At 46.8% G+C, this 12300-nt stretch overlaps 1 protein-coding gene across 1 annotated transcript in view; it reads left to right on the forward strand.

Annotated features, from left to right (window-relative positions):
• UNC13C (unc-13 homolog C) overlaps positions 1-11354 on the forward strand; it is a 138725-nt gene extending 127371 nt beyond the window's left edge. The window contains exons 30-33 of the mRNA XM_080980617.1: positions 5300-5447; positions 8051-8143; positions 9283-9442; positions 9535-11354. Of these exons, the coding sequence (XP_080836743.1) occupies positions 5300-5447; positions 8051-8143; positions 9283-9442; positions 9535-9820 (687 nt within the window). The 3' untranslated portion in view covers positions 9821-11354. The remainder of the gene's footprint in view (positions 1-5299; positions 5448-8050; positions 8144-9282; positions 9443-9534) is intronic.
• The last annotated feature ends 946 nt before the right edge of the window (positions 11355-12300 follow it).

The raw sequence follows: 12300 nt of genomic DNA on the forward strand, positions 1-12300 counted from the left end.
GCACCCCTGCTGTAAAGCTCTTGTTGTGGAGAAATACACCTTTGGGTGTGAACATGTTCAGATGCTATCAGCTCCCTCAAAACAATCAATCAAGGATGATGAATTTCAAAGCTCCCTCCGGCCACCCTTCCATTTCTGAGCTGCTCTTCTATCTAGAAAGATGTGTCTAATTGTACACTTTTAATTTATAATTGCTTGCTAATTAACTCTCCCTCCCAGCAATTTAAATCTTATTGGCCACCGTCCAGAAGCAATCAAGCAGCTGGGCGTGCCGTTGACATCGCTGCGACGGCAGCTGGCAGCGCTGAAGAAGCAAGGCACCATTTAAACCGAAAAGCAACTTGTGTCTTCAGCGGTGGTGAACACGGCAGAGAAATGTCCTGCTTGAGCATCCATCCATCCGTCCCCCATCCATGGAATACACAACACCCAAGGCCTCACTCTAAACAACACAACACACAAGAGAAAAGGGAGGAAAGGGGGCATAGCTGTCAAGTGTCCCTTATTTGAAGGGACAGTCCCTTATTCCAGCGCCATGTCCCGCTGCTGTCCCTTATTGATGGATGTCCCTTAAATGTCCCTTAAATGATATCCCTTAAATTTCAAAGGAAGCAGCTCCTCTCCCTCCCTCCCTCCCTGCCGGCCAGGGAGGAGGGAGGCTCCAACTGTGTTGCTTGCCTGTGTTGCTCACCCAATAAGAGGTCTAAGAACGACTGGGGGGTGGAGCTTGCATGCCTTGTGTGTGGCTAGTGTGAGGGGTTTTTTGAATGCGGGACGCCATTTTGGTGCACGTGCTGCTGCAAACTTTGCAGTGCAAAGCCAGGCCGGGGAGCCATCTTAAGTTGAGGCTGCATAGGCCTTGTGGTGCATGTGATTCAGATTCTATTCAGTTGAACCTCTGGTTACAAAGTTGGTTGGACAGTGTTCTCGAAGCTACCAGCATGAGTTTGACCAGACTGCAGGAGGACAGGAAGACTGGAGTGCCTGGAACAAGTGAGGCTGCAGGTCCCTTATTTTGGCTACTGGTCCCTTATTTTCAAGGCTGCTGGTCCCTTATTTTCAAATCTGTAAGTTGACAGCTATGAAAGGGGGGGGGGAGCAATCTCAGCTGCCAGTACTTAATTGGTCGCTCTTACAATGACCAGCTTGCAGGGGAAGCACTCAAGGGCAGGAGGCAAAGCTGATGGAAAGAGCTTTCTGCTCCTCATCTCTCCCACTGAGGCAGCCTGATGGAATGGCTAACAATTTTACACTGATGTTTCAGATTCTTTCAAGTGACACGGACATGAGTCCCAAACCCTCGGATGGCTTAATCAGGCTTTTGAAGACCGTCTCCCTTGAATGAAAACTTTGAGCTCTTGCCATGGGCAGCTGCCTCCATTCTTTTCAGATTTCTGCTTTCCCCTCATTCTGTCTGATGAATATAAACACACACACACACACACACACAACTTAGGGAGTCTGACTCTTAATATTTGGCTCCAGATTGTGTTCAGCAGTAACTAAAGTTGTTGCAGCAAAGAGCAGGAACAGCCTCTGTGAGCCTCAGGGGTCCCATTCCAGCTCCTTATCCTGCATCCCTAAATACATGAAACAGAAAAGCCAAGAAAAAACAAAAAATTTGGAAAGCAGTGAGGAGGAACACAGAGAAAAGGAACAATGCGCTAACCCTGGATTTTTACGGGAGATAGAGACATGCAAAGTGATGGGAAATGTCACAAGGTTAAAAGCCAGTTTGCAGGCTCCTCCTCAGCTGCCAGGGCAAAGGGCTGGGCAGGGGGAGGCAGCAGGTGGGGAGGTGGGTGTTTATGCCTTTTGGTTGTTCATTTCTGGCCCGAATGCAGGCAGGAAGCTATCCTTGAACACCCTGAGTGAGTTTTGAGGGCTGATCTGCTCAAATAAAAGCATGGTAGGGGCATAACCATGCAGCATACAAATTACCATATTTTTTTGCTCCATAAGACTCACTTTTTCCCTCCTAAAAAGTAAGGGGAAATGTATGTGCATCTTATGGAGCGAATGCAGGCTGCGCAGCTATCCCAGAAGCCAGAACAGCAAGAGAGATCACTGCTTTTGCTGCGCAGCGATCCCTCTTGCTGTTCTGGCTTCTGGGATTCAGATTTTTTTTTTTTTTTCTTGTTTCCCTCCTCCAAAAACTAGGTGCGTCTTATGGTCTGGTGCATCTTATAGAGCGAAAAATACGGTAGGCCTCTGTTTTAGGAGTGACTCCTCTGCCTCAGAAGATGACAATCTCCTGATGTCGCCACTGAGGGGTTTGAGACTCATGCTTGGTCCTCCCCACAAGACAGCCTCCTTCCAGAGCAGTCCTGAAGTGCTGCAGAGGCCTCTGTCGGCTGCACATTGCTCCCCAAGATTGCCTCTGGATCCAGCACAAGCTAAGGTTGATGCCTTATGGGCATGCAGAATGCAGCAGCTAGACTGGTGACTGGGAGCAGCCACCAAGACCACATAACACCGGTCTTGAAAGACCTACATTGGCTCCCAGTACATTTCTGAGCACAATTCCAGTTGTTGGTGCTGACCTTTAAAGCCTTCAACAGACTCAGCCCAGTACACCTGAAGGAGCGTCTCCACCCCCATCAATCAGAGTTCCAGCTCCGAGGGCCTTCTGGTGGTTCCCTCACTGCGAGAAGTGAGGTCACAGGGAACCAGGCAGAGGGCATTCTCGGTAGTGGTGCCCGCCCTGTGGAACACCCTCCCATCAGATGTCAAGGAAATAAACAACTATCTGACATTTAGAAGACATCTGAAGGCAGCCCTGTTTAGGGAAGCTTTTAATGCTTAATAGTCTATTGTATTTTAATATTCTGTTGGAAACCACCCAGAGTGGCTGGGGAAACCCAGCCAGATGGGTGGGGTATAAATAAAATTATTATTATTATTATTATTATTATTATTATTATTATGCTGCCTCTTCCCCCAAGGGACAAATTATTCTACGGTGAGGGCGGGGGAAGAGCACAAATCACTCCATTACTTTGCCTGTTCCTTCATTTGCACCGGCGGCCAGGAAGTTAAGAGCTAAATTCATGGCTCAACTCCGAATTTTCCTTCTTCTTGTTGTGGCTTATAGCTAAACAAATAGAATGCTGACCTACCTACCACAAATCACTCTGGGAAAACTGGCTCTGGGAAATCACTCTGGGAAAACAAAAAGAAGCAAAGGAGCATCAGCGCACCATTTTCGAGCTGGAATGTGGGACAGTCATGTCCCCTGTGTAATAAAATTAGACCCAAACGAGAGAGGAGCTGAGTATTCAACATGACTCCCATCCGCCTCTGACCCCATGGGCTTCTTTGGCAGGAAGGGGGGATATCAGTGGAATAAATAATCCACACAAGGCAATAGGAGATGGTTTTTTAAAGTGGCGTTGCCTCCCCGTTCTGTGAGAATTAAAGAACAGAATGGAGAGGAAAATTCTTGAAGAATGGAAATATTTTGTGGAATATTTGAAAAAAATGTTGTGGTTATCTTAAAATGTATGCAGAATTTGAAGTATAGCTGCAGGTGAGAATTGCAGTTTAAATATTTTATAATTAACGTATATAATGGGTAAAATATAAGTAATACTGTATAGCAGCTTTATAAGGTAAGAAAACAACACAATGGAAGGGAAGTCAACAGATAGGAGAGATTTATTCTGATGGTTGTTTAAAATAATTTGAAAAATTGGAAAAGTTAATAAGAAATGTATTGCATTGCCTCTACAATAATGGTTGGAGAGCCCCGCTAGATGAGTCCAACTTCCTCATTGCCCCATAGCGGTGGGTCCATCAGATGCTCTGAAGGGCAGCCCACAAGCAGAGCCCAAGAGCAGCCCCACTGCACCCCACAGCAGCAACTTGTACTCAGGCTTCCATGCAGCCGCCTCTGATTCGGCAGGGAGGGAGGTAGGTAACGCGAACATGACTTGCAGCCATCATGCTCCTCACTTTCAAAGCCAACATTTCCCAGGCAGCCTTGGGGAGAAATCCTCCTCCCCAGCGGAAACACAACCCCAAAACTCGGGAAGTTTTTGGTCCTGGCAGCTCAAAGTGCTGATCCAGGCATACAAAGCCCTACACAGCTTGAGTACATAAAGGGTGAGACGATAGATCCTTCAGGGATCCTTGGCTAGCCAAGAAACTCAGAGGCCAGGTGACCTCCTGGATCTGGTGTCCACAGTGTCCCGGCCCTCCTCTACTCCCTTTCTCTGTGCTTCTGGGGGGTTTTATTGGGGGAGGGTTTTCAAAAAAATGTGTTGGTTTTCACACTTACCACATAAAAAAGAAAAACAAGAAAAACGAAAAACATTACAATACACAAAAAAACAAAGAAAAACACATAAAAATGAATTTTAACGTCCAAATCCTAGTTTCATTACATTGATAACTGACTTCCTCAAATCCCCTCTAACTGAATTTCATTATATCACCTATTTAGCAGTTCTCCAAATTCATATTTATAATAATATTAACTTCTTTCATTTACTAACTTCTTCTCCTTTATTAATATTCTAATTCCTAATATTAATAACATATTCATAATCTACCCCTAAGCCTAATTATTGCTTCCAAGAAATTTCTCTTTATCTTATATTACAATATTTAGCCAAATATTCTTTAAAATTCTTCCAATCTTCTTGTGTCTCCTCTTCTTTCTGGTTGTGGATTCTTCCAGTCAGGTCAGCCAGCTCCAAAAAGTCCATCATCTTCATCTGCCATTCTTCTATTGTTGGTATCTCTTGCGATTTCCAATTTTTGGCTAATAAAAGTCTTGCTGCTGTAGTGGCATACACAAACAGTCCAACATCTTTTTTGGGCAATTCCAATCCTATTATTCCAAGTAGAAAGGCTTCTGGTTTTTTTAATAAATGTATTTTTCAACATTTTTTTCAACTCGTTATATATCTTTTCCGAGAAGTCTTTTACTTTAGGACACGTCCACCACATAGGATAGAAAGTACCTTTTTTCTCTTTACATTTCCAACATAAATTATCATTTGTATGATACATCTTTGCTAATTTCACCGGGGTTAAGTACCATCTATACATCATTTTCATAATATTTTCTTTTAATACAGTACATGCAGTAAACTTAACCTCTTTCTTCCACAGCCTTTCCCAATCTTCCAACATTATATTGTGTCCAACATCTCTTGCCCAATCAATCATCCCAGATTTAACTTGTTCGTCCTTTGTATGCCATTCTAACAACAAATTATACATTTTGGAGAGATTTTTAACATTAGTGTCTAACAATTCCGTTTCCAATTTGGATCTGTGCTTCTGTTTTTAGCAATACTTCCACGCCGGAGGAAATGGGCTGAAAAAGAATTACCTGGAGAAGAGTCCCGAGATGCAGTCCCTCAAGTACGCCCTCAACCTTTACACCCAGACGACAGACGTCCTGATCAAGAAGTTCATTGACACCCAGACCTCACAAAGTAAGTGAGCAGCAACTGATAAAGGCTTGGCCTGAAAGGAGACTCAGGGCAGCAGCCAAAGGAAGCGCAGAAAAAATAACTTGCTGGCCTGGGAAAAGGGCATGTGGCCATTACTGGCCGCCTTCAGGGCCTGATTTTGCTGGGAATGGCAATTCCTTCCTGGAAGGGAGAGAGTCTGTGTGGTTTCTTCAAGCACTCCCCTCAAGCCACGTTCCCCCTCCCCTCAAGCCAATTCCTTCAGAGATCACAATTTACTGTGACTTGAGATTACTGGATTTAGGGATGGATCAGGGGTGTTATCTAGGGGGGCCGAGGCATCCCCAAATTTTCAAGGGTGGGGCTGGGCCCCTCAATATTCTGTGTTCTGTGTGGGGCCCCCCTTCATACTACGAGACATTCCCTTTTGCCTTCTCATTTGTTGGTCCTATTATGCCAGTTAAAAACCAACTGGGCATGGGCACAGATAGCTGTACATGTACCATGTCTTTTTTATTTTTAAAAAAGTGGTTTAAAAAAACGAAACATTTTAAAAAAATAAAAAACCTGTTTGTTCTTTTTTTTAAACTGCCCAAGAAGTGCACAAAGTTACATAGGCAGTTTGAATTTTGCTTGTGTGGTTTTCTGGTTTTGTGCAAATCTGAGGAATCATATCTATATCTATAGGCATGCTTCTGACTAGTTTTTACTAGTAAGAAAAGAAAGCAATTGTAAATTCTCAGTACACGCTTTTTCAAAAGGCTGTCCAAGAGATCTGATAAAGAAATTTTAAATATGGTTTCCTTTTGCAGTTTTCTGATTTTATGCAAATTGGAGGGATTAAAAGAAGTGTGTGTGTGTGTGTGTGGTGCCATTCAATTGTGCAATTCTCTGCATGGTGAGTGACTTTTGCTTTGAAAGATGACATGGGCTCATGCACTTGCTCTGCCGACCGAAGACACAAGTCCCTTTCCTTCGCGTGTTGAAGGGTGAGGGAAGCCATCAATACGGCTGCTGTAGACATGATAAGGAATTAAAAAGCCACAACAGATGTCAAATATGTGTCAGTTTAGCCACCAGAGTCTTTGGCCCTGAAATCCTTGCATTTCCCTCCCCACCCCCATACACACACATGCAAATCTGACATTGGGGTCGTTCTCCACCCCACTCTGAGAAGGAGAATAAGCATCTGGTTTTATCCGCAGGAGCTTCTCTGTCTCGCCCCAGGAATGGGCTCTGCAGCTGAAATGTTTCCCTGACATGTTGTTTTGCATCCAATTTTGAGCCCAGCTCTCCCCCCCCCCCCCGCATTGTCTCCGTTAACAAATAGGGTCTGGACAGTGATGAATGAGTTTCGAACAGGCTCCCTTTCCACAGATGGAGCAATCAGCTGGAAGCATTTTACTTTTCTGCATTAACTGAGAAGTGGGGAGGGTTGCCACCGATGGCGGGAGAGCAGCCGGCTTAGCTTCAGAACACTGGAGCTCAAATGCCAGCCCAGCCATGCATCTGTCCCCTCCTCCTCCCCAAATCCCCACAAGAGGTCATTGGATCCATCAGCCTCACCTGTGGGAAACAGTGGACAGCCTCACTAGGTTGTTGTGAGGATAAAGGGAAAATCATTACGCACCCCATACCTCCGGGACCCTGGGGGACATGCAATGGCGCACCTTGCCCTTCAAAGGATGTCCTGGCTAGGGCTGGGGCTGCTGCTGCTGGGTCCTCCCACTCTCCAGTCAAGGTTGGGCAGGGAAAGGTGCCGTTGATCTCGCTCAGATGGTTTAGCCATTGCCCCATCACTGCAGTAGCCCTTCTCTCGTTGCATCCCCAGGGAGGCTCTGCTCATTTGCCTCTTTGGACATTTGTGCAGCTCATGTGAGGCTTGTGACCACCATTTGGTTGCAGAGAGTGGTCTGGGGCCCTTTTGGTTCCCTTTGTTGAGGCTCAGGCTGGAATCTGAGGGTGGCAAATAAACACACACCCTCAGCCCAGACCCTACACAACACACACATCCATGGGTTGCACTGACACTCAGGCAGGATTCCTCTTCTCGTCATCACACTCACACCTTTCTCCTTCCCACTGCAGGGGGTGCCAGCATACTGTTGTTGTAGAACTGGGCCCCACAGCCAGTGGGGTAAAAATCCTGTCTCTGGTTATTTCAGCCAATGGACTTGATTCCTGTGCACAGATCCCCAAACTTTGCATCAGAACAGAACAAAGAAGCGTTCCTTCTAGGTATAGTTTCAATAGACATCCCCATCGACAAGAAAAAAAGTGTTTTTGTATGCCACAGCTGCTGCCAGAATATTAATAGTGAAAAATCGGAAAGGGGAAAACATACCCTCGATAACTGAATGGCAAAATAAGCTTTGTGAATTTATTGAGCTGGCAAAAATGACAGCAGCCTTAAGATTACAATCAAATCAAACTTTAAGGGAAGAATGGCAATGTGTAGAAGAATGTATGAAACAAAGGAGCCATTCTGGGTGCCCACAAAAGATCCCACACCCAGAACAAAACACAGCACCTGCCTCGCCAACGTGTGGGCAGGTTCTCCCATGCGCAGGGACTTCTTCCCTTGGCCCCTTTGGCACTTAATCAGAGCTTGTTTCCTTCTGCTGCAGGTCAGGCGAGCAACAACACAGTGGGGGAGATCCATCTCCAAGTGGACCTCACAACAAACCCGGGAACCGGAGAGCATAAAGTCACCGTCAAAGGTGGGTGTCAAAATATGCTGGCTTTGCATGAAGGTGGTAGCTTCCTCTCCGAGCCGGATGGCAGGCGATTCCTCCTTGCCAGGTTGTGCCTTTGGAGCTGCTCTGCCTTGGGGATCTGAAGTGATCCACTCAGAGGATGGCAAAGGCAGGCAGGCTCTGGAAAGCCCTTGTCCTGAGCCAACCTCCATAGAAATGATAGGGAGCTGATGATAGGGGTCAGCAGGTTTCTCCCACAAGCAACACAAAGGCAAGGCTTTTTGGAGCCAAAGGTGTTTTCTCCTTCCCTCCAAAAGAGCCCGGACTGACCTCTTTAGATTTCATAACCAAATTTTGCATGATGGTTCCTGATATCAAGCAGCAGGTTTTACCTATGTTTGGAATCAGTCCTCTTGAATCAAGAGCCTTTCAAAACTGCATGAGGTGTCCAGCACAAGACTGCTAGTAAAAGCTAAAGCAACAATAAAGGTAAAGGTAAAGGGACCTCTGACCATTAGGTCCAGTCATGACCGACTCTGAGGTTGCGGCACTCATCTCGCTTTACTGGCCGAGGGAGCCGACGTACAGCTTCCGGGTCATGTGGCCAGCATGACTAAGCCGCTTCTGGTGAACCAGAGCAGTGCATGGAAACGCCGTTTACCTTCCCGCCAGAGTAGTTATCTACTTGCACTTTGACGTGCTTTCGAACTGCTAGGTTGGCAGGAGCAGGGACCAAGCAACGGGAGCTCACCCCGTCGTGGGGATTCAAACCGCCGACCTTCTGATCAGCAAGTCCTAGGCTCTGTGGTTTAACCCACAGCGCCACCCGCGTCCCTAAAATAAAGCCCCCCAAACCCACAAATAGCTATATATATTTTTTTAAATATTAAAACACAGAGATGTCTTGTAATTGTCAGCAGTAAAACAGCAAAATATCAGCCTGGGTGAGCAACAACATTTTCACCTGACATCTGAATGTAAGAAGCAAATGTGACTCCAGGGAGAGGGCCTTGTGGACCCTGTCTCTTGACCATCCCCATGTGGAGCAATGGTCAAGGAAGAGCTGTATTTCCTCAACTGTGTGTGTGTGTGTGTGTGTGTGTGTGTGTGTGTGTGTTTTAGAGCTCCACTTGACCCTCCATGTGTCTGGTTGATGTTTTCAGTTGTCGCCATTAATAACCTCAACTGGCAAACCAGTGCTATGTTCCGGCCCTTTGTGGAGGTTTGCATCTTGGGGCCTAGCCTCAGCGACAAGAAACGGAAGCACGGGACGAAGACAAAGAGCAACACCTGGTCTCCCAAATACAACGAGACGTTCCAGTTGTAAGTGACCCTTCTCGGCTCTCTCTGTGGCTGGTGGCAGCGGTGGCGGGGGCGGTGTTGTAAATCCCTGTGTGTGTCCCGTCTCTCTCTAGCCTCCTGAGCAGCGAAGAAAGGCCCGCGGCCTATGAGCTTCACCTCTCTGTGAAGGATTACTGCTTTGCCAGGGAGGACCGGGTCATTGGCATGGCTGTCATACAGCTGCGGAGCCTGGCGGAGAAGGGCAGCTGTGCCGCCTGGCACCCTCTGCTGAGGAACATCTGCATGGACGAGACCGGGCTGACGATCCTGCGGATCCTTTCCCAGAGGACCAATGACGATGTCGCAAAAGAATTTGTCCGGCTCAAATCGGAAACACGGTCCGTCGAAGAAACAGCCTGAAAGCTCCTCGCGAGTAAATGCAAAATGTCTGCGCCAAGACCCTTGACCCAGTGTTACCGACATCCGAATCATGCATGTGTGTGCAACTCTGTGGGAATGTTTAACTAACTCTGTTTCCGTGTTTGCCAGAACATAAAAGTACTATATTTGCCAGGTTATGTCCAAGAGCTGTCGACCTTTTCTACATGTTTGGGTCTTTGGGGAAAAATAAGTAATTGTTTCAATGAAGTGCCAAAACTGCAATGAAAAGCAAACGCTTTATGGCATCCTTTGAAACGTTGATTTTGTCTCATCCCAGTCTCTCCTCTCGTATGCATTCCCCCCCGATAACATGTTAGACTTTTGGGTTGAGTCATCTGTTAGCTGTCTCTGTTCAACTACCATGTGGCCTCTCCAGCGTCATCTTAACCAAGTCCCCCCCCTCTCCCCCCCCCCCACGTTTGGGCTAATTTCCAGCTTCCATTTTATGCAAACTCCGTTTTCAGCCTCACTTCCCAAGATCTTTTTCTATCATAACTTACAGATGCAGTTACTTCAAGAAAGGGTTTGTAATTTTATAATTGCTGATAACAAAAGAAATGATTTTTTGCATACAGACTTTAAAAAACAAAAAGTGGAAATGTTTTATGCTGACCTTTTTTTCCAACCTTTCATATTTATCACTGTGAAGAAATGCTGTCCAAGCAACATCCACGAGAAGCTTAACTCCGTTTGTTACTGATGTTTGATAACTTGAGATAACTTTGTTCTCTCAAACTGCCATGGTAACATCATCTTTGTAACGCAAGGGTAGTCCCATCACCCCAGTCTGGTGATTTGCCCCTGGCACAGGCAGGGCCCCCATGGGACCCCTGGAAATGCACGCTCCCCCCTGGCTCACTTCCATGGGGTGGGGTGTTCCATGGGAGCAGGTGGGCCCTTGCCCCCTCCTTCTCCCTTGAAGTGGAAGGGAAGGACCCTCAGGGCTTGCTTCAGGAAGAGGAGAAGATGGAGGAGGAGGGGGCTCTCAAGTCAGTGAGGGGGTGTGGGGTGCTGGCAAGAGAGGCAGGCCCTTGTCTTCCTTGGCTCAGGGCGCCTGGGATGTGCTCCATTAGCGGTGGGTGAAGGGCTGCTTCCTAGTAGCCCACACAGGAGCCATTCCCCGTGGGTAGTGTTCGATGCAGCGTGTGTGTGTGTGTGTGTGTGTGTGTGTGTGTGTGCATGCGTGAGAGAGCTTTACAGAGTTTTGTTGTGTGAAATGCTGCCGGACTATACAGGGTTAACGAGATGGAAGATGCTGCTCAGTGGTTTCCATCTAGAGATCCTTCATGAGAAGCAATTTTGCTGTTAACATTTTTCACTCTGACCATTACAGATGTTCTTTTACATACTTAGCTGAAGTCGCAGTTAAGTGCTTTTCTTCTTATTTTTATTTTCATAGAAGTTCAAAGGTTTCTACTTATGCAACATGACTATGTCCTGCACTGAGGCAAAAATCCATGTGCTGTAAATATATTTCGTGAGAAATTGTACAATAAAGCAAGAAGAAACTGCTCTCCGCTTGCCTCCTTGCCCTGATTTTCGCCATCTGCAGAGACATTGTTCCATCAGGAAGGTGATTTGGATGAATGTGTGTGTGAGAGAGAGAGATAGACAGACAGACAGACAGACAGACAGACAGACAGACAGACAGATTTCAGCTGCCTTCTATCACAGCAGGACTCAAAGGAAGGGCAGTCACTGGTGGACATGGGCAAGATTGACACAGAGCTTCGAATTTTGCCCTGGCATAGCTAGGCAACACACTACCCAGAACAACACACACATCCCAGTCTGAAGTATTCCTTTGGGCAGATCCAAGGATTATACCCAAGGCTGGATGGTACAGTCCAAAGCCAGTCTCAAGCCTTGCCCAAACTGGGAAAGCCTTTCTATAAAAAAGGATGCTTTGATGTCTGAGAGCCAGTGTGGTGTAGTGGTTAAGAGCGATAGACTCGTAATCTGGTGAACCGGGTTCGCTTCCCTGCTCCTCCACATGCAGCTGCTGGGAGACCTTGGGCTAGTCACACTTCTTTGAAGTCTCTCAGCCCCACATACCTCAGAGTGTTTGTTGTGGGGGAGGAAGGGAAAGGAGATTGTGAGCCGCTTTGAGACTCCTTCGGGTAGTGATAAAGCAGGATATCAAATCCAAACTCTTCTTTTTCTGAAAGCTCCAGGAAGCCCCTCCCTTTCTCCAGTGGAAAGGGAAGCGCCGGGGACACTCTCCTCCTCCATGCCACATACTCCAGGCTCGACTTTTCTGAGAATGAGGCAGGTGGCTCAAAGGAAGTAGGTGGTTGATTCTACTCCAGAGGTGGCTGCTTCCCACCCAAGGGCAGAATTGGGAGTCGGCCAACTCTCTGAGGGCCACACGCACACCCAGCGATGGGCACGACCAGTGTGCAGACACATGCAGCAAACACACAGCTTGCACAGAGAGGGCGGCACCTTTGGAGAACTTT

Source organism: Podarcis pityusensis (genome assembly GCF_964106645.2).
Source record: "Podarcis pityusensis genome assembly, chromosome: 14".
NCBI lineage: Eukaryota > Metazoa > Chordata > Lepidosauria > Squamata > Lacertidae > Podarcis > Podarcis pityusensis.